Source organism: Lotus japonicus, chromosome 5 (assembly GCF_012489685.1).
Source record: "Lotus japonicus ecotype B-129 chromosome 5, LjGifu_v1.2".
NCBI classification, from domain to species: Eukaryota; Viridiplantae; Streptophyta; class Magnoliopsida; order Fabales; family Fabaceae; genus Lotus; species Lotus japonicus.
Window position 1 is genome coordinate 55,506,074 of NC_080045.1, and position 20,856 is coordinate 55,526,929.

General features: G+C 35.0%; 3 protein-coding genes across 4 annotated transcripts; 2 read left to right on the forward strand and 1 right to left on the reverse strand.

Annotated features, from left to right (window-relative positions):
• The first annotated feature begins 1,486 nt into the window (after nucleotides 1–1,486).
• LOC130717078 (transcription initiation factor TFIID subunit 13) lies at nucleotides 1,487–6,419 on the forward strand. The gene is made up of 6 exons (XM_057567187.1): nucleotides 1,487–1,670; nucleotides 3,940–4,062; nucleotides 4,186–4,223; nucleotides 4,392–4,451; nucleotides 4,546–4,620; nucleotides 5,915–6,419. Exons 2-6 carry the CDS (start codon nucleotides 3,960–3,962, stop codon nucleotides 6,047–6,049), a joined length of 411 nt encoding a protein of 136 aa, XP_057423170.1. The 5' UTR covers nucleotides 1,487–1,670; nucleotides 3,940–3,959; the 3' UTR covers nucleotides 6,050–6,419.
• A 546-nt stretch (nucleotides 6,420–6,965) lies between these two features.
• On the forward strand, nucleotides 6,966–12,280 carry LOC130717077 (proteasome subunit beta type-7-B-like). Of its 2 annotated transcripts, XM_057567186.1 has the most exons (10): nucleotides 6,966–7,121; nucleotides 8,378–8,543; nucleotides 10,023–10,164; nucleotides 10,292–10,388; nucleotides 10,476–10,545; nucleotides 10,644–10,748; nucleotides 11,054–11,152; nucleotides 11,247–11,334; nucleotides 11,842–11,935; nucleotides 12,047–12,280. In XM_057567186.1, the coding sequence occupies exons 2-9, from the start codon at nucleotides 8,403–8,405 to the stop codon at nucleotides 11,916–11,918; spliced, it is 819 nt and encodes a 272-aa protein (XP_057423169.1). In that variant the 5' UTR covers nucleotides 6,966–7,121; nucleotides 8,378–8,402; the 3' UTR covers nucleotides 11,919–11,935; nucleotides 12,047–12,280. The 2 variants fall into 2 exon arrangements, with proteins under 2 accessions (XP_057423169.1, XP_057423167.1); XM_057567184.1 differs by having other exon boundaries at nucleotides 11,842–12,280.
• A 3,864-nt stretch (nucleotides 12,281–16,144) lies between these two features.
• LOC130717076 (transcription factor MYB12-like) lies at nucleotides 16,145–19,637 on the reverse strand. The gene is made up of 3 exons (XM_057567183.1): nucleotides 19,358–19,637; nucleotides 19,144–19,273; nucleotides 16,145–17,258 (listed from the first exon to the last, which is right to left on the reverse strand). Exons 1-3 carry the CDS (start codon nucleotides 19,488–19,490, stop codon nucleotides 16,397–16,399), a joined length of 1,125 nt encoding a protein of 374 aa, XP_057423166.1. The 5' UTR covers nucleotides 19,491–19,637; the 3' UTR covers nucleotides 16,145–16,396.
• Nucleotides 19,638–20,856: the final 1,219 nt, after the last annotated feature.

Genomic DNA, 20,856 nt, shown 5'->3' on the forward strand with positions numbered 1-20,856 from the left:
CTCCATTCCCATTAATAGAGAGAATCCATAGAGAAAGAGACTAGTATGTGGAAGATCATCAACCCACAACTACTTCATCACATATCCAATATAGTCAGGTATGTTTATTGATTCCCTTTGTTCCTTAATAATCTAACATGAGTATTCAATTATGACACTTAGTTATTTTCCTTACAAATGAAGTCTTTGTAGGAGAGTTCCAGAATAATGGTTACGCTTGTATAATTTTACAATTATTGAGTAAATGTGTTGGTTTTAACTGTTCAGCTGACTGTTGGATGAGATGAGTTTTGCTTTGGTCATCCCAGTTGACTAACATGATGTTCACTTAGTTATGTAATCTTTAAATTGCTCAAAGTGATAATAGGCGTTGTGGTCATTTGAGTCAGGTAGAACAAAAAATCATTTAAGTTTTGTAAAACAATGCAATATCTAGTTTGACAAGCTTGTATATTAATTACAAATGAAGTGTTTGTGAATGAAACACTTAGTATGCAATGCAAGCAATATTGTACGACATATCAAATAAATTCTTAGCTAACTTTATGCTTAGTGAACTGATCATGTGGTGAGAGATTAATCTCACAACATTGGTGTGGGACACATTGATAAAAATAAAAAAATCCAAATAATACAAAATAAATCAATTTTTATAAAGTGTGTACATAAACCTAAATCAATTTCTATTTTTTTTTTGAAATAAATTAGATTTACAATCTCGTTTTTTGTTTAAGTGATAAGAAACTTCTTTCAAAAAAAGTGATAAGAAACTTGGGCCTTAACCCATTAACCAAAAAAAAAAACCTTACTTGCGAAAACCGTGATTCCTCTCTCACTCGCGCGATGCACCTCCGTGAGATTTAACAAACTGCTTCGACTCATGAACAAGTCGCTCATTCTCAAAACCAACAAGGTAAGATTCTGTTCTCTTCAATCTTGTTAATTTTCGCTCTTTCAATTCTTGCTTTATCACCTCTCAGAATCCCTAGATAGTTTTACTATTATGTGAGTTTTTTTTATTTGGCTTTCAAAAATCCCTAAGCTTGGGTTTTCAAGCAGATAAAGTAGGTTAGTTTTAACCTGTAATCTGTAATAAGGAATGGATTATGGTTTGCTTGAAGTAGATTTTGAAAAGACTTTTAATTAGATAGCATTAACTATGTTTGTTGTGATCTGGGAAGCACGGACACTTCAAAACAGAGGCGTGTCCGCGTGTCCGACACGCGGACGACACGGACACGCCACCGACACGTGACCGACACGTGTCGGACACGTCTGAGGCGTGTCTGAATAAAAAAACATTATTTCTTGGCTCGGACACGGCTTGGACACGGCGTGGACACGGCTTGTATATTGAGCCGACACACCTTTGTGGCTGGACACACGTATGAGACACTTTATACTATTTTTTTATTATTTTCTGACTTAAAAAAAAAGATAAATTAAAAATAAACAACCTTATCTAATTAAACATCAAACAAACGTAATAAAAAACAATGATTCAGTGGGGCTCATAACGCACAAACACGACTCTTCTCCTCTCCTCTTCTCTTGCGTGTTTCATCTCCTGCCTCCGCCAGCGGCGGCGCTCCTCCTTCTCCACCAGCGGTGACGTTTCCTCCTACTTCTTGGTCTTCTCTCTTGCTTCCCTTCTCTGTTACTTGAAATAGGTAAGACCTTTATTTTGTTTTCACTCTGATTTTGCAGTTTTTACTTGATAGAGAGAGTGAGCATGGTTAGATTATTTGTGTTTATGAGTATTGGATATTGATATTCTGGTTTTTGCTTCCTTCTTTGATGTACTGTGAAGGCTTTCTTCCCTTGCTTTTATTGGTTCTTTGTTTTTCCTGTTTGTAATAGGGTTTGCACCCCTTAAGTGCAATTCATTTATTCAATCTCATTTTACTGCACATCATTGTACTTCAGAATTGTAAGATCAATCTGATTAGGTATCAATAGTGTTAATTACAAATATACAGATATACTATCCTAAATTAGTTTCTTAAGGTTTCTCCTAATCGATTATATTATATGTACATATACACTACCATAAATATGTAAGACTTTCTGAAATTTTTGATTACCATACAGTCAGACTAATGGTTGAATGATGTTTTAGTTCAAACTCTCCTAATCTTTGGTAAAATGTAGCCTGATATTGATAAATAGTACAATTTTCAAGCTTCTTTTGCTTCTATTAAGAAGCATTGTTTCTGACTTAATTGTGTGTGTTATTGTATTGAATTGATCAACATATTATAGTACAATGTTCTCTTAATTTTGTGAACATATTATCATGTTTTTTTTTTAATATATATATATATATATATATATATATATATATATAAAAGCCGTGTCCCCGTATCCTATTTTTTAGAGTTTAGCTGTGTCGGCGTTCCCGCCCGTGTCCGTGTCCCGTGTCCGTGTCCGAGTCCGTGCTTCATAGGTTGTGATTCTGCTCCATTTGAGGTGGAAGATGTAAGCATTATTTGAATTATTTCTTTTAAAGAAAAAGAAGTGATATTAGAGGAAATAGAGGAACACTTAGCAGATAGGTATCCCACAAAACAAAAGGTTATGGATTTTGTGTCAGAAATAAGGAGACCATTTTTTGGCTGTGTGTTGTTTATGCAATGGTTTGGTGAATTTGGTTGGTGCAGAATGCTTGCATTCTCTAGGGATGTCTTTTGCCTCTAAACAAGCTATAGGATATGATTATTTCTTTGGCCTCACTTTGATGTTTAACTCATGTCTGTATCAAGGGAATAGCTCTTGCTGAGATCCAGCAGAGATTTGGGCTGCCTTGTTACATCATGTTTCTCTACCTAAATTGCTGATATATTTAGTTTTGCTGATGAAGGTTGAAGAAATTAAAAACTGAAATTGAGAGACAAGTAGCATCTGCCTGTTAAAACTTAGACTACTTTAGAATCAGAAGCGACTAATATTAGGTACCTCTTCAATTCTTTAATATAGTGGCTGTTACATAGTAAACGCGCAGAAATCAGACTTGTGACTATTCAGGAAATTCAAAGTGTGAGATTTGCAAAGGCAGTTAGGATAATGTTTACTGTTGATTAAAGAATGTGTTAAATATATTGAATAGAAAAAACAACTCATTTCCTATATGCAGAAACCAAGACTTTAGAGCAATTATTGCTATAGAGGAGCAGTGTTTCTGCACATTGCTAAAATCATGCTCTTGCTTATAGAAGTGCCAACCCAGATACCCTATAAGAAGTGAAGTTATGACAATTGGCCTATAAATTGTAGTTAATGCTGCTAAAGGAGGTAGAAAAATTATATCATGTGCAGTTGCAAATTTGTAACTGTCCAATAGCATAAATTTTTTTTTTCTTCCTGTGTAATGTGTATGGCATAAGAATAATGTCTGCAGCTTATGCCTCACTGAATACTTAATTTCCATTTTTTCCTCATCAAGTCTTGCTCATGATGGGAATCATCTATTGGACTTTGTAAGTTCTGATAGAAGTTATTTGGAAACGTGTGTTCTTAGAGAGAGAGAGAGAGAGGGTACCACTCTTTCCTAGTTGAAGCAAGTCACCGTTCTAGTTTTCATTTTTGGGCATTCTGTGTGCAGAGTAGAAGTGATTAGTAGCTTTAATAGTATATATATAAGGGTTGGTAATTACATGCATAAGACTTCGGGTTTGGGTTTGGGTTTAGGTTTAGGTGCGGGTTTAATCAATCCCACACCCAAACCCAAACACGTATTAAAATTTGGGTGAAACCCAAACCCGAACCCAAACCCAAAGAAATCGGGTTTCGCCCACAATTTCGGGTTCGGGTTGGGCCCGCGGGTTTGGGTTTTCCTGCCATCTCTAAGTAGAACCCTCACACACCACGTCAGATGATCCAAGCTTTAGATCTTTTCAATTACTCCTTTCCATTAACTCCTGTTACTCACTGAAATTACAGAGAAAGCTTAGATATTAACAATGAGTAATTCTACTGCTGGAACCTCATCAAAACCAAGAGCAGCATCCTCACAACCATCAGAAACTTCATCCAAGCGAAAGAGAGGAGTTTTCCAAAAAGAATGTAACAAATTTTATTCCTAACTTTTAATATCTTAGTCTACATGTACCTATCTTTATTCCTAACTTTTAATATCTTAGTCTACATGTACCTATCTTTCTTCCTAATCTTCTTGCTTTGCTATAGTGCAGCACATGATGTATGGCTTTGGAGATGATCCTAATGTAAGTGTTTTTCCATCCTTTTCATTTTTCCCCATATGTACTCAATTTCTATTCACAAGGTTATTAAATCATTTAACTACATGTCAATTTTTGTTTGTTTTTCATTTAAAATCTAAATATTTATGTCTATTTATTTGAACTTTTGTTCTTGTCCGCCACCTCAACCAGCCACTTCCTGAAAGTGTGGCACTTATGGAGGACATTGTCATAGAATATGTTACAGAACTGGTAAGAGTTTTCCCAAGTTTGTTATTGTTCAACTCAGCCTGAGTTCCCTAGAGTGGTTGGCTTATGTCCTTATGCAATTTTTTTTTCTGCCAAGGTACATAAAGCCCAAGATATTGGATCTCAGAGGGGGAAGCTATCAGTTGAGGATTTTCTCTATTTGATTCGCAAGGTACTCTTATGTTAATAAAATTTGCTAATAATTATTTTGAAGATTAAATATTGTTGGGGAACCTTGAATCCTTTATAGGTCTTTCAAATATTGCATTAAATCAAATTCTACATCCCTAACTTCATTATTCTTGATGGAACTATGCATTTGAAGAAACTATCTTTCTCTCTAAACCCTTTTTAATTTGTACAGATCTTATTCTTATGTGTTAGAAAAGAAACGCAAAATAGAGTAAATCAATTAACATGAATCCTGGACAAACTAATGCAAAGTTCTATAACACTTCTTTACACTGAGAATACTCTTCTGAATTGACCATCTTTTATGTTAGTACTTATTTCCAAACTTTCTCAGCATTAGATTACACAACACCATTGTAAATTTCTATCTATCTAGCCAGAAAGTTCTCTTTGGTCTGCCTTTATCAACACATGGCCTTTAGTTGCTAATACGCCTTGTCTGATGGACTAAGGCCTATACTTGGGAACTTGTTACAACTAACAAGTATCAACCTCTATTTATCCATATCATTTTTTTATGCGAGTCTTTTACTGTCTTGTGCATATCACACTTTTGGTCAAACTTGTTACAACTTACAAGTATCAACCTATATTTATCCATATCATTTTTTTGTGCGAGTCTTTAACTGTCTTGTGCATATCGCACTTTTGGTCAAGCTTTAGATAGAGTGAACTTTGTGTCTTCGAGATTATTAAGTATTGTCTGACAAATCTTAGTGTAAGTACAATAGATTAATATGAGTTGCAACCTGCTGGCTGAGGTTAGTTTTGTTATTCCTCAACGAGAATTCCGATAGATAAGATTCCAGATATTTCGATACACTGAAATGAAGATCGCTTCACCATTTCTCATTGAGTTGAGCAAATGGACCTTGATATTGTTAGAAACTAGTGAGGACTGGTCCTATTACCTCTAGTTAAAATGACAAACAAAAAATACAGAGGACTGATTACTCAGACAACCTCTCAGAAGGCCATTTTCAGGAGGATGGAGTTAAAAAGAAAGTTTGAATTGTCGCAAAAACACCTGAAACTCTGCAACCATCAAAGAGATTCTGAGCAGACATGGATTGGGCTGTCATAGCATATACCTTCTTAATAAAGGAAACCGGAGATTGACACAAACTTTCAACATGAGGGAACATGAGAGAAATTTCACATGAGAGGATCCTAATCCAAAAAGAAATCACATGACCATCATAACTATTTGCATTCATTACTGTCTTATGTAAGTTATGTTATTTAACTTGGATCCTTAAACTTATGCATTGCAGGATTTTCCAAAACTTAACCGCTGTACAGAACTGCTGTCGATGAATGAAGAGCTGAAACAAGCAAGAAAGGTTTTTGAATCAGATGAAGAGAAACTGAGGAAGGTTTTTGAGGTTGATGAATCAGTTGAAGGATGAATGAAGAAGGTTATTGAACTGCACCGATGCTGCATTCTAGATTGGCACTGACATGTTCTCACTGTGTTGGTTATAATGTGTTTCACTTTTTTGAAGATTCTCTAGATTTTTATACCTTATGTCCTTGATGCCTTGAAACTTCATTTCATGTCAGTACTCAAATATAATATGTACATAAATGTGGTAAAATTTTGGTGGGAAACATGATCTAGGAAAGATGGAGAGAAATTGAAACAAAAAAAAGTTAGTATGTGCCTCAAGAGTGAGGCTTAACTAAAGCTATGTTTGAATGGGTGGCAACGAAGTTGAACGGTTGTTTGAATATTTTATGATCAAATGGATTAAAGAGTGGTTTGGATTGTGGATGGAATATATTGAATTATATTCTTTTTTTTTTATTTTAAAACCCTTGAGATGATATCTTTGTGAAAGATAAAAAAAAAATAAGGATAAATTTCATATTTATAAAAATAAACTTATTGTTCTAACTTCTATCCTATGTCGTCCAAATTGGGAGGGAATACAATGGAATGAGATGGAATGTATTTCATTTTTGTTCCATTTCATTCCATCATTTTTTTACCAATCCAAACAACATAACATGATATGCTTCCATTACCCTCCATTCTATCACTTTGCATCAATCCAAACATAGTTTAAAATGTAATTGTAGATTAAAAAAAAGGATGTAGAAACTAGAAAGTATTGTTGTTTTGGGGTGTGCTACAAGTGACCTAAAATTGTGAATGAGAGTTTGGTCAACCGACCAGCCCACAATTAAACATCTATTTTTTTTCACAAAATTTATTTTTCCTTTCATGAAATCACTCTTTAATGTAAAATTCAATTTTCATGTATGTAAATAAACATAAGTAAATACCTTATTTTTATAAAGTATCTTTTTAACAAAAAGAAAACATATTTGTTTTTACTTTTTTGACCTTTCTTGGGCAACACGAGCAGAACCGTGATACTTCTCTCACTTGCGCGGTGCACCTCCTCTGTGAGACTTGACAAACTCAGAAGCTTCAACAAATCGCTCATTCTCCTTCTCCTTCTCCTTCTCAACAAGGTCAGATTTTGTTCTCTTCAATCTTGTTTGTTTTCTCTCAATTTCAGCTTTTTCACCTCTCAGAACCCCACTTTGATTTCGTTTTGAGTTTAGAGTTTAGAGTTTAGACCCTTTCAAAAATCCCTAAGCTTCAATTTTCAAAATCCCTACCTACGATTCTGAGATTGCATTGTTGAAATATGGGTTTAGATTAAATTATCAAGTGCTTTGTTGAACTTAATGCTAATGAAACCCTTAAGGTTTTGTTCTAATTGACTAATTCTGCATAAAGTGAAAGTGTAAATGCAATGTAGCAACATGACATTGATTAACCCTGCTGGTGGCTATTGTTATTGTTAATTACTGTTTCAAAGTTCACTGCTTTCTCACTTTGATGTTTTTAAGTTTGTGACTATTATCAGTAACCTGTGCATTTGTGGATTTGAACTTGATTTGATATAAGGGAATATTTTCAATTTGATTTCATGTTAAATTTTCGTTTGTCTAATCCTTTTACTTTTCGAAGCTCTCATTGGGGCAATTATGTGGTAACCCTGCCATGCTGAATCATATTCATTGGGGGTGAGAAATCTTGATATTTTGTATTTCCCTTAGCCCTTGCAAGTAGAGAAAGTAGATTAGCATGAATGTGTGACTTCAATTTTTTTTTTTTTGGGTTTAGTATTGAATTTGAATGTGGCTAATCATCTGAAGTCTGAATCTTTGTAAGCGCTTTGCTTCCATGTGAATATGTGATCAATTTCAAAAAAATTCTATTTGTGAAGATGTGGATTTGTCTTTTGTGAAACAACCAATTAGCCTAAAAGCTTAAGCTCTTGGGTAAGGGTCACATGAATGGTTTTATATTATTATTATATTCTAACACGCCCCCTCACATAAGAGCCCTTTGGGCTTGAAACGTGGACAATGTACAACCAACCTACCATGTGCTGAAATTCAATTTTTTATTAAAAGAATTGGGGGCGGCAAGGATTGAACTCTAGACCGCTTGGTCATAGAGGCTCTGATGCCATGTCAAACAACCAATTAGCCCAAAATCTTAAGCTCTTGGGTAAGGGCAACATGAATGATTTTATATTATATTCTAACATCTTTCATGTCTCGCTTATCCATTTTTGCTTATTTTCGGTTATGTGTCATACCAAGAGGGTTGTATATGTGAATTAAGGGGCTTGTTTCACATCTCTCTTAACTTTGTGAACACAAATATTGGTTGAGTTATTTGACGATTATCTTTTGATTCACTTTGTTTGCAGGTCGATTTGATTTCGGATTTTCAGTATGACTAAGACGGTGGATCTTCCTCCCAAGGGCGGCTTCAGTTTTGATCTCTGCAGAAGAAATGCAATGCTTGAACAGAAGGGCCTTAAGGGCCCATCCTTTCTGAAGACTGGGACGACTATTGTTGGTTTAGTTTTCCAAGTATGAATGGCTTATACTTCATCTTATGTGGTTATTTTGGGTTCACTATTTTTTTCTGTGTCTTCTTTATCATGGTGAGTTAATGACCAAAACACGTAGGCCTCATATTGAATAGTGGGTCCAACATACAGGACGTGAGCTCGTGTTTCACCACGCTCAATCTAGAATGACTTCAAATATATAAGTGGTATATAATCGGTTGAATTGGGTTTTATTAGTGGCAGGGAAGATGTGCTTAGGACGTGTCTTGTGTTCAAATTTTATGATGTTGGAGCAATATTTGGTTGCATTTTTTGGAGGGAGGGGAGTGATGAAATTGGGAAGCCTAGAATGACATGTTGTCTTGATTGTTATGTTCTTAGCCTAGCAACTTTTTGGACCCAACTAGTATAATTACAGTAGCACTATGCCTCCTCTCTCTCTCTCTCTCTCTTTCTCTAACAACCTCGCTTGTATCTTATGGTATTTGTTAAAATTTATTCTAAAATATATGAATGGTTGATTTTATTTTCTGGACGGCCTTTAGAAACAATTGGAAGCAAGTAAAGTTGTAAAACTCATGCATTGGTTTATGAAGATGGCAATGGATAATTGGTTGCTCATGTAATTTCTTATCATATTGAGCTCAGTGGTGGATCTTTAGTTGTTCGGTTGAGTTTTTATCTTGCCTGCCTTGCTTCATCAAGCTGGGGAATAATATTAATCAATCTGGCTGTGGTTTTAATGTTGAAGTGGGGATTTAATTGCACGTTTTGTATGGCTAATTTGAAATTGAGCTCCCTTGTCTAAAGATTGAGTTCTTATGAAGTGATCCGGTGCACTCTAACTTTATAGCTTACAGTTAATGTGGTTATCCCCCTTTTTGTTGCTTTTAGTATTGCTGATCTTTTACGGAGCTGTTAGTCTCAGTTGGTTTTGTTAGTGGCAATTATCAGGTTGTTGATCATTGCACTTGGCTGCTACGATTTAGTTAGAAAGTTTTTCAGTGAAACTTACATGTCTATATATTCAAAATACTGCAATCAAACTCAACAATACAATACAAAGAAGTATTCACTGAAATACTGTTTCTCACTTTATTTCATCATCTTGAAAGCTGAACTACAGAATTTTTCCATTTTACATCTGTGCTCTTCATTACTGTCCATGGCATGGTCACCCATACCAAATACGTTTTTATATAACTGCATGTTTTGATTGCATATTTTCTGTTTTTAATGTCATAATTTGTAAACTATGATCAGGAACGGAACCAAGTGCAAAGAAAATGGGGCAGTCACCCCCCAAGAGAAAACTATTCCTTAATAGAATGGTTTTCAAATGATGTATTTGGCCCCCTCAAAATTTTTAGACTACCTATTCCAATAAGCTATTGTTGATTTAGTGTGTTAAATTTTCGCCTCCTTGCCTGTTTTATTTTCTAGTTCTGTCCCTGACTGATCTAATTCTGACGTTTTCCACGCAAAAAATTTGCCACAGGATGGTGTCATTCTAGGAGCAGATACTAGGGCAACTTCAGGATCCACAGTTGCTGATAAAAACTGTGAGAAAATTCATTATATGGCACCCAACATATATTGCTGTGGAGCAGGAACTGCTGCTGACACAGAGGCTGTAACAGGTATATTTTGAAATGCATGCTATAACATTTTTACTTCATACCTTGTGCATAGTGGCATATAGGTGTTGTTTAAGTTTTGCTCTTGTAATATGGTAAAACCATTGAAAATGGGCTGTATTTACTGCAGACATGGTTAGCTCCCAACTCCAACTACATCGCTACCATACTGGTCGAGAATCGAGAATTGTTACAGCACTAACCCTTCTTAAGAGACACCTCTTCAAGTTGAGTTTTTAGACCTTACATCTCTATTGAATTCGATCTCTGTATCAAACTCTGATTCTGGTCTGACTCTTAAAATTATTCTGCAGTTACCAAGGTCAGGTCTCGGCTGCCTTAGTTCTTGGTGGAGTTGATGCAACTGGCCCTCATTTGCATACTGTTAGTTCATTGCCTAAACCTTTCTTTTGTACTTAACTTTCCTTGTTTTGAATGCATATAGTTTGATTTCTCATGACAATTCATGACATTTTGTGCAGATTTATCCACATGGTTCAACTGACACACTCCCATTTGCTACCATGGGATCAGGTTCACTTGCTGCAATGTCTGTATTTGAGTCTAAATACAAGGAAAGCTTGACTGTAAGTGACTAAGTGAGCATATTAAGGCTCAGAAATCATGCTCACTTCAATATCTCTTACTAAAATAATTTTGAGGAAAGATGCTGTTGAAGCTTTCTAGACACGTAATTTGATAAGATTCTTTCAAATGTTATTCTATTTATAATCTTTTTATGGAATGAAACTAATATGTAAATTTTGAGTCTAAATATTACAATGTGCATTGTAATTGTTATAATTGATGATTGGTGATACTGGGATTGTATATGTAATGTTGCAATTTTATAGATATTTCAATTCACTATAAACATTCTGCTGTGGTGCAGAGGGATGAAGGAATAAAAATAGTTGTTGAGGCAATATGTGCTGGTGTTTTTAATGACTTGGGAAGTGGAAGTAATGTTGATGTTTGTGTCATAACCAAGGTTAGTGCCTTGATGCCTAATACTAGTACAAGTTATTGTTCGAGGGGATGAATCTGATTTTAATTTGTGCAAATTCTTTACTTTTTCTTCACAGGGACATAAGGAATATCTCAGGAATTACCTCACACCAAATCCTCGCACATATGTCAATCCAAAAGGCTTTACTTTTTCCAAAAAGACTGGTTTGTTGCAAACTATACTAATTTATTACACTTGAGACCAGAATAAACTAAATTGTTTTGCTTAGCATTGTGCATCATTATTTGTAGTCATATTATCATGAATCATGATATATTTTGTCATCATCTGAAAATTTGACAATCTTGGGAATATGGTATTGCGAAGTACCATACTTGGATAATAGCTGAAAATTAAAAGACCCTTTCAACATAGAAAAATGTACAATTTTCATTCCTTGTACTACAAATTTAAACGATTATTTGCTTAAAATCATATTATATTGTGGAAATCACATTTGTTATTGCTATTCAAGAGTCTTATTAAAAGCTGAATTCATGCTGAGGTCTGGAGAAAATAACCAAGCATTGATATGACTGCCTCTTCTACCTGTGTCTTTCCATATTCTTCTTTCTACTTTTCTTTCTAGCTGATTAAACAGTATGAAATATATTCCATTTGAAATTATTGATATATAGGCTCTAACGTTTTATTATATTTGTCGGTTACAGAGGTTCTCTTAACAAAGATTACCCCCTTGAAGGAGAAGGTGGAAGTGATTGAAGGAGGAGATGCCATGGAAGAGTAGCATATGCAACTGTTGTGGTATTGTGTAATTGTCTTGTGGGAACTTTTGCATTTAATTGCTTAAAATGATTTCTATTTCATTAGATGTTTGCAAGTTGTTTAATTCCACCAATTTTCATGATTTGGAAGGTGTCTTCGTGGTCCCTTTTGGGGTATGGACTATAAAGTGCTTTACATAGCACAAAACAGAAGAAACTAGAAAGTAACTAGCAAGGCAAGTAGTAGAAGCCAAGGCCCAAGGGCCCTAGATGTGTCACCTAATTTGGATTGGATAAATGATATCAAATATGTAGCAATATAGCTATGACTGTGAACTATTAACAGCCCTTACTGTGAAATTATATCATAATTTTCTTTATGAAACCCTGAATTCATTTACATAAAAACAAAGACATTGTTTTGGTAGGTCATGATTGCCAAGTTGCCGTTTTGTCTTAGTCTGGAACATTGTTATTAAATAGTTTTAAGACTACCCACAATGGTGTTGAATGTGGGTAGTTTAATGTTGAAAGTGGGGTTTAATGGTGTTGAAAGTGAGTGTTGAAAGTTGGAGGGACGAGAGAGGTGTTGAAAATTTTCAACACTTGTGAAACCTGCAGCATGGGACACGTGGCACGGCCTGGCTGGTGACCGCCAGGCGCGTGCCACACACGCGCGGACAAGGCGCGTTATGGGCAGGGCGTGGCAGCAGGCGGGTCCCAGGCGGACCGGTGGTGGGACGCGTGGCACGCGTCGGTTGGGCACCGTGCGTGCCACGCGTCAGAGGAGAGAGAGACGGTCTGATGAGTGACGCGTGTCACGCGTTGATTGGTCCGGACGATTTTCTTTTATCCTAATCTTTCCAACTCAATTATTTCATTCAAACAAAATTTTAAAAAATATAAAAAATTTACCAAAATTCATGATTTTTTTTTCTCTATAAATAGAGACTTGGTTCGTTTGATTTGGACACAGAAAAAAAAACCAAGTTTTCCATCATCTTATTCATCTTAATCTTTCTACTATCCCCTTTGTTAAGTGTTTTAATTTAATTTACGTTAAAAAAATATTACGTTAATTTAATTTAATTTAAATAAAAAAAATTAAGTTAAATTAAATCGATAATAGTTTGTTTAATTTAATTTTTATCGTAAATTTTAATTTTATGAAATCATAAAACGAAAAATATAAAATTAAATCAAAATATGAAATAAAAGTGGTGGGGTAGGGGGTAGGGTGTTGAATGAAAAACCATTGGAGTGGGTAAAAGTTGAATGAAGTGTTGAACTGGAGAGAGAAGGTGATGTGGAGTGTTGGGAAGAGAAAAAATGGTGTTGAAGAATAGGGCACCCCACCTTCGACGACCTTAACCAGAGGCAGAGGATGTCTTCATTAATGTTGTCATAATATCTCAAGCTTTGCCAGCACCCACTCTGCCTGGCTGGCAACACTTGCTAAATGCCACTGTACAAGCGACCCCATTAGAGCAACTCCAACGCTGGTTTCTTAACCAGGTTGGAGTTGCTAAGAAACCAAGGGCCAGTTTCTTACCCATTGGAGCAGGGTTCCTTAAGGTTCCTTAGCTAAGGAAAAGTGGGCAGAGTTGCTTCTGCAAGCAACTCTGCTTTATCAGTTTCTTAATTAAAATAACATACTTTCTCTCACATTCACTTCCAACAGATTTCAGAGGGAAGAAATAGTAGAAACAGATTGCATGAACTACCTACAATTTTATTCAAACAATAAAAATAGAAAATAATTACAAAGCTTCAGAAGATTAAATTTTTACAAAGAAAAATGAAAAAAAAAAAATTACAGAAGCTGAAGGGTGTAAAGGAAAGCTTGATCCGGTTGTTTTTCTCCGATCTGGTGGCGGTGGCGGAGGGTGGAAGGCCTGCATGTCTCCGATCCAGTGCTTGAGGGGCGATTTGGGTCCGGATTGAAGCTTTGATGGCGGCTGGGGTAAGTTTTGGTTGCGGTGGTGGGTGTTTGGTGGCGATGAGGAGACGGTGAGGCGGGTTTGGTGGCGGTGAAGGTTGTTTGGTGGCGGGTGAGTGGCGGTGAGGTGGTTTTGGTTGTGGTTGTGGGTGTTTGGTGGCGGAGAGGTGGGTTTTGTTTGAGGTTGTGGGTGTTTGGTGGCGGTGAGGAGGCGGTGAGGTGGCGGGTCGAAGGAGGTGAGGAGTTGGCTGTGAGGAAGAAGAGAAGAGGAAGAAGAAAAGAAGAGCAGAGGAAGAGCAGAGGAAGAAGAAAAGAAGAGCAGAGGAAGAAGAAAGGGGAAACGGCTAGGGTTAATGAGGGAGGGAGTGATAAGGGAGTATTTATAGTGGATGACCGGGTTAGCCGGTCATCCAACCGTTTGGGACCGGTCCAGACCGGTTTTGACCGGCTGGACCCGGTTTTCTGCCCGTTTGGGCTTTTTTTTTTTAAATTTTTTTGAATTTACCGGTTTGACCGGTTTTATTAAGTAAATTTAAATAAAATTTGTATAAATATTAATTAAATTATTTTTTAATTGATTTAGTATTAAATTTTAAATCTAAATTGTGTGAAAATAAATATTATTAATTTATGTTGTATGGTGGGACACGGGTGGGACCCTTCAAATAGTAATTTAAGAAACCATGGGTTGGAGCAAAATCTGGTTCAGTTCCTTAGGAGTTTCTTAAGTCTGATGTGGCAGTACGGGCCCACAGGAATAGTGCAGAATAGTGCTGAATAGTGTGTTAAGAAACCAGATAAGGAACCAAGGGTTGGAGTTGCTCTTATAGTCTCATAACTCATAAGCAGCCAAGCCTTAAAAATAATAATAAATGGATTTTGATTTATTCACACTTCACTTTTTCATATATTTCATTTTTAGTCACATTTTCTATTTATGTCTCTTTTTTTTTTTTATCACATTATGCATTATATTTTCTATTTCTCTTTCTTATTTTCTTATATCTCTTAAAATGTAAGTGTAATTGAAGTATGTACACTTTTTTTTTCAAAATAGAGGACTACTTTGAAAAAATCAATTTTATTTTATAGAAGACAATGACAAACCCATAAATGAAAAGGATCTTGGCTTGGCTAACGAATATTCCTAACATACTTCTTGAAGAGTAAGAAATATGAATTATTTGAACAAAATTAATATATGAAATATAACAATTAATGCAAAAGAGTAAAAAAGTCCCTGAATGATAGCTGAAGTGTTAAAGAGCTAGGGGACATGAGGGTTGAGTAGGGGAGGTCCAGGGATTAATCCTTGAAGGGTGTATATCTTTTCGATGTAAAAAAAAAAAGAGTAAAAAAGAAAATAAGAATAGAAGCAGTAACTTTACAAGGCCATGATAAAATTATGATAGCCCATGATAAAACCGGTCTCTCCCCATAAATCAAATTTTTACTATAAATATTTAGTACATGTTTTTTAATTTTCAATGTACTCCTATGCTAAAGTTAATTTACAAATGAGGAATATTAACTTGTGAATTAAATTTTTTTGGTCCAAACTAGTCAAATATATCGAATCAAATTTGTTCAATTATTACTAGAGAATCATTTTGACGCACTCTTTTATATATTCTCTCTTTGTTGAAATTCAAGTAAGTTTCACTAAATTACACGGGTCATATTTCAAATTCGGTAGGACCTACATAGATTTTAACTAATAAAAAAGAAAGTATTATGAAGGAAGTGTCAAAATAAGTGTTGATAGCCTTTCTCTTTCAAAAATATCATCTTAATTGGAACATCTGAAACTATAAGGAGTAAAGTCACATGTTCCCCAAACTATAGGATCAAAAACATAATTAAGGTAAGATGTTTTGTCTTTAAAATGTAGGAAACACTTTAGAAATGCAAAATTGGTGTAATTGCATGTGGAGTTTTAATTCGTTCACACTGTCTTATTCTTGCATCTTATTTCACTCATTTTCTCTTCTTATGTTGCTTTTATTTTTCTATCACATTATGATATTAACTATCAAATTTCTCACTCACTAGGGTTTTTCTTATCATTTCTCTGGTTTGGTGTAAGTATAAGAGAAGTGTGGATAAAAACTTATTCTTGCATATGTCTAGTCTAAAACAAAAATTGCATATTTGTGTACTACGTTTTAATATTATTACATCACTTTCTTTTCTAGCTCATTTTCATACATTTTCTTATTGCCTCTTTATATTTTTTATCACAGCATCTATCATGTAACACATTTATCTCTATTCTCTTCATAATTTATCTAAGTATGAGTGTACTTGATGTGAGGAGATATTTTTTTCCTTTTTCTGCTCAACAAATTGAATACAAGAGTACTACTACACACAAGGGTGAGGCCGTGAGGGAACACAGGTGGTGAGAACACATGCTCAAATGGGAGCAAAATGGGGGAGTAATAAAACACAAACTCATGATCATTCATTGCCTATTCTAATTTTCCCAATCTAGCTAGCACATGCAGATTATTTTTCTACACCTCATGTTCTCCTTTCCTAATTTTCACACAAAATTAATTTTCAAGACAGAAACCAAGCAATAACATCATTTTGTTTCTCAGGATCCATCATCTCTCCCAAGTTGTTGTTGCCATCGCTTTCCCAGTCATCATCATCATTCCACAGCCACGTAAGCAGTTTTTCTTTATGCTCCCATGCATCATCAACCTCATTAAACTCCATCACACTCTCCCAATTCCAGTTATCATCACCACCGTCCAAATTCACACTGCTGCTACTCTCCTTGTGATCTTCACATGATGATGATGACGATGATGATACCATTTTGTCTTCATTCTTATTCCATCGTATTTCATTTCCCTCCACGTCATTGCATTTGTCCCCTCTATTCTCAGCAATTAATGTCGGAACCCCACATCCTTCTTCTCCTTCTTCCACCAAACAACTCTCTATCATCTCACTCAAACGTAACGCCCCACCAGTGCCGCCATTAATGTCTCCCTCCACCTCCAACAGTTCTAGGAAGATGTCGTCGTCATCGGTGGTTTCTGTCAATTCCAAATCCTCACTTCTTGCCTCATCAGCAACCCCTGCTGCTTTTTCTAGTGACGGGGCCGGCAGCAGTGGTGGTAGTGGAACTGCAGTTTCATTATTCGGTTGCGAAATTACAGTTGGTTTATTAGGCCTGATCTGAGTTTGGGTGTAGCTGCTTTTGTTCTTCTTCATGGCCCGACGGCTAGTTCTGCCACCCCTTCGCGGGCGAGGAGGAATGCTCATCAGCACCCTTGGCTCAATAGTAGTAGTAGTAGAAGTAGTAGTTACCCTATGAAAACTGTAGATTTTTCTGCTCAAATGAGAGTTCCAGTAATTTTTTATCTCGTTGTCCGTTCGCCCTGGCAAGTGACTTGCTATCAATGACCATCTAAAAACAACATAACAAAAATTTATGGTTAAAAGACAAAGTTAGCACTGCCACAATTAAAAAATCATAATTTTTTTAACTTATTTATCTTAAATATTATTGACCTATCTAATTTTATGATATAAGTTAGACTAACAGGTTACAATTTACAAAATGATGTTCTGATAGATTTTTTATGGACACATGTTACAGGGAAAATTAAATACATGTATCGTATCAGCATAATTTAGGTCTCTACAAATTAGGATTGATTGTGATTTTACTTGCTACTAATGACAGGGACAACTCACCAATATTTAATATGGTAACACAATTCCGACAAAACTCTCGGTATCACTCTGCATTACTAAGGGAAATGGCACAAAGGACAAACTTTCCAGAAGGACACAAGTCAAAAACTAGGGACATGTAAACATTAATATGGTTCATGAGAGTAATGATATATACACACCTCTCTTTTTAAACACTTTATTTCTACCTATTTTTATTTCTATCTCTCTCCTCTTATCATCTATCACATCTCATACTTTCTCTCTCTTACTTTTTCTTTTCTTCCTATCTCTCTCTTCCTTCCACCTCTACACACCTCTAAGAGAGGTGTGCTTAGAGGTGTGTAGGTAACATTATTCGGTTCATAATTGTCAAATCAAGCTGAGCATATGATAATTTATGGGATCCTACTGTATAAACTATCAAGGTAAAGATTTGAGTACGAGGAGTATATAGATTAGTTGAGAAAGATAAACTCGTTTTTTTGGCTTTAAGCCCTTCAACTCAAATTATCAAAAATAAAAAAGATAAACTTGTTTTTCGTTAATTTTCTGATGCATAAAAAAAAATATGATGTGATTAAAAAGAGATATATATATATATAGCGAGATAAATAAAGTAAATATTGAGTGTTTATAAATTTATTTACTTAGAAAAAAAATATAACTATTTATATAGCTGTCTTAAAATTTAAATAAACATTTATTTATTGATATTTTTTCAAATACGTACTGCTGACAATAGTGAATGAGGAGTAGTAAAATAGATTTGAAAGAACAAAATAGGAACATTAGAGTTTTTGAGTATATACAATTTTAGAAATTTGAAATTATATATAAAACTATCTTTTAGCTTTTTAGTTTATACTTTATACTTTATATTCTAAAATTGTTTAATTAAGCACATTATTCTCATGTAAAGACAGAGGTTGCAGATAGAGGTCTCCATCTATATTAATAACTGATAAAGACATCGATCAGTGAGCAGCTTACATTGACAAAGAAGATGAACTGAGGTTTTTCTTTTATTGTTTAACGCGGTAACTAGTTATATATTTTACAGCAATAAATGGACTGGGTTGAAGTACTTAACATCAAAATAAAAAATTAATCTTCTGAAAACAAGTTGCTGAAAAAAAAGTACAAAGGTACGTACGCATTACCAGCTTCATGAACAAGACATGTTTGGTTTCATATATAATAGTAGACACCCCACGTTTACAACTAAGTTAAGCTTATAGTAACTTCTAACCTAGACTATTTTACCGTGAAAATATTATGAGCATGTTTGGTTACACGATAAAATGCTCAAAAATTAATTTTAACGTAAAAGTTAGAAGTATTAAACTTCAGAATAAACGCACATTGTATCTCGTGCAAAACGTGAAACCAAACAAGTTATTAATAAATTTTTTTCCTAAAAAATGTTAGTGCGGTTTTAGACGACATTGAATAAACATACACATTAATAACAGATTTTAACCATCATTAATATTTACAGTGGTTAAAAACCAACGTTAATGCGTATGTTCATGTCACTCCAAAATCGTATGTTTACTTCATGACTCTTTTTTTCCACTGGCAATATACTTAAAATGGCTCTGTTAATTACTAACCTGTTGCCAAAAGAAGCGTGCAGCTTTACGATGGTATCTTCCTCTTGAGCAGAAATGTTGCCTCTTTTGAGGTCAGTCCTTAAATAGTTAATCCATCTTAGTCTGCAACTCTTTCCACACCTCAACAATCCTTCCATGATGCACACAACTTTTTAGTTCAAACTCAAAACAAAACAAAATGAACCAATACTAAAATATTATATACATGTAGTACCTGCATTTTTGGGCAATGACCTCCACGAACCTTCCCCATTTGCCTGAATGTATTTCAATAAAATTTCATCCTCCTCTGCTGTCCACCTCCCTCTCTTCAACCCCACTTTCTCACAACAAGGAGCCCTTCCCATTTTTTCTTAATGTTTTTGTCCACTCTATATCAATGCTATATATTACAGCTGCTTCACTGAAATAGAATGGCTTGTTTATTTCTGTGCTAATAATAATGCCATTTGCTGCAAGTTGCAAAAGGGGTATTAATAGTAGGAGCATATCACTCGCGCTTTTGCAGTGGAAAAAGGCCTAGAGCAGTTGAAATGGTTTATAGAACTGAAATGCGGTGGGGACAGTGAGGGAGATGTATCTGTGGTGGATGTTTGTGCCACGTTGACTGTGTATGAAGGTAATTGTCGTGGCGCATCCACCGTCGACACTATACTGACGGGGCTCACATCTCCCACGTTGGTAGCTCCTGTTATCAGACTAATTAATTAACACCTTTAATTTCTCTGTTCGTACATTCAATTACGTATAGCATCATTACTGATTTTTTTTCTTAATTATATTATACTGCTGGCTCCCCAAGAAACCTCTTTCTCCGGGAATGTTCCATCACTTCAATTTTCATTGCGTATTCACCAACCAAAGAAAAAGCTTAATAGCATTGAGCGTCCCTTTGTTCTACTAGTTTCAGGAATATGTCATCATTTACTCATTTTGATAATTAATGCAAAATCGAGGGGTCTTTGAAAGATATTAATATATGGTTGTCAAATGTAAATTTAAAAAAGCCAATTTGGTTTGAAAAACTAGCCATAAGTTCTGAAGTTCTGAGTTTAATTATTCTATACATCCCCATAGTGTGAGAATTCGAATCTCTTTTGATCAAGTAAAATATCAATTGATTGGTAACTCTCCTTAGGGTCCCATGCAGCGGCGGACCTTAATGGTGACATAGGGGGCTGCAGCTCTCTCACCATTGTCAGAAAAACTAAAAGTATCAATAAGATACAGATGTGTTGCTTTTAGCAAATTATAATAATAAAATATTTCAAAGCAATCTCTCTTTCTCTTGTCTTGTACTAGCTACCTATTCACACTCGCATGTTTCAAATACTAGCTTTGCATCCTATCTCTTTTTCTATTTTGATGTACGTGCGGTGAAACCTATATATCTCTACAACTAAAACTAAAGCAATTGCCTTTTCATCTTAATTATCTTTTTATAAAAATTGTTCTTGATAATCAAAAGTGAAATTGTAATCTGTACATATTTTCATTTTTTATAATGTTTGATGAAGATCACTAGACACTTACAGTGACATGGTTAAAAATGGGAGATAAGTGATAAATGTGGTATATAACATAAAGTGATATGAAAAAAAGAGATGAGAGAAAAATTAGGGTGTATGAAAAGTGTGAGTCTTTAAATATTACACAATGTTAACATCTATCAAACACCTCATTTTTCTTTTCATTTTTTTCTTATATCGTCTA

Coding starts and splice junctions, on each gene's coding strand:
- LOC130717077 (XM_057567184.1), top strand. CDS start 8,403: ATGACTAAGACGGTGGATCTTCCTCCCAAGGGCGGCTTCAGTTTTGAT. Junction 10,546..10,643: donor CTGGCCCTCATTTGCATACT/GTTAGTTCATTG, acceptor CATTTTGTGCAG/ATTTATCCACATGGTTCAAC. Junction 10,749..11,053: donor AATACAAGGAAAGCTTGACT/GTAAGTGACTAA, acceptor GCTGTGGTGCAG/AGGGATGAAGGAATAAAAAT.
- LOC130717078 (XM_057567187.1), top strand. CDS start 3,960: ATGAGTAATTCTACTGCTGGAACCTCATCAAAACCAAGAGCAGCATCC. Junction 4,063..4,185: donor AGGAGTTTTCCAAAAAGAAT/GTAACAAATTTT, acceptor GCTTTGCTATAG/TGCAGCACATGATGTATGGC. Junction 4,621..5,914: donor TTCTCTATTTGATTCGCAAG/GTACTCTTATGT, acceptor TATGCATTGCAG/GATTTTCCAAAACTTAACCG.
- LOC130717076 (XM_057567183.1), bottom strand. CDS start 19,490: ATGGGAAGGGCTCCTTGTTGTGAGAAAGTGGGGTTGAAGAGAGGGAGG. Junction 19,274..19,357: donor GTCATTGCCCAAAAATGCAG/GTACTACATGTA, acceptor GCATCATGGAAG/GATTGTTGAGGTGTGGAAAG. Junction 17,259..19,143: donor CACGCTTCTTTTGGCAACAG/GTTAGTAATTAA, acceptor TGTTGTTTTTAG/ATGGTCATTGATAGCAAGTC.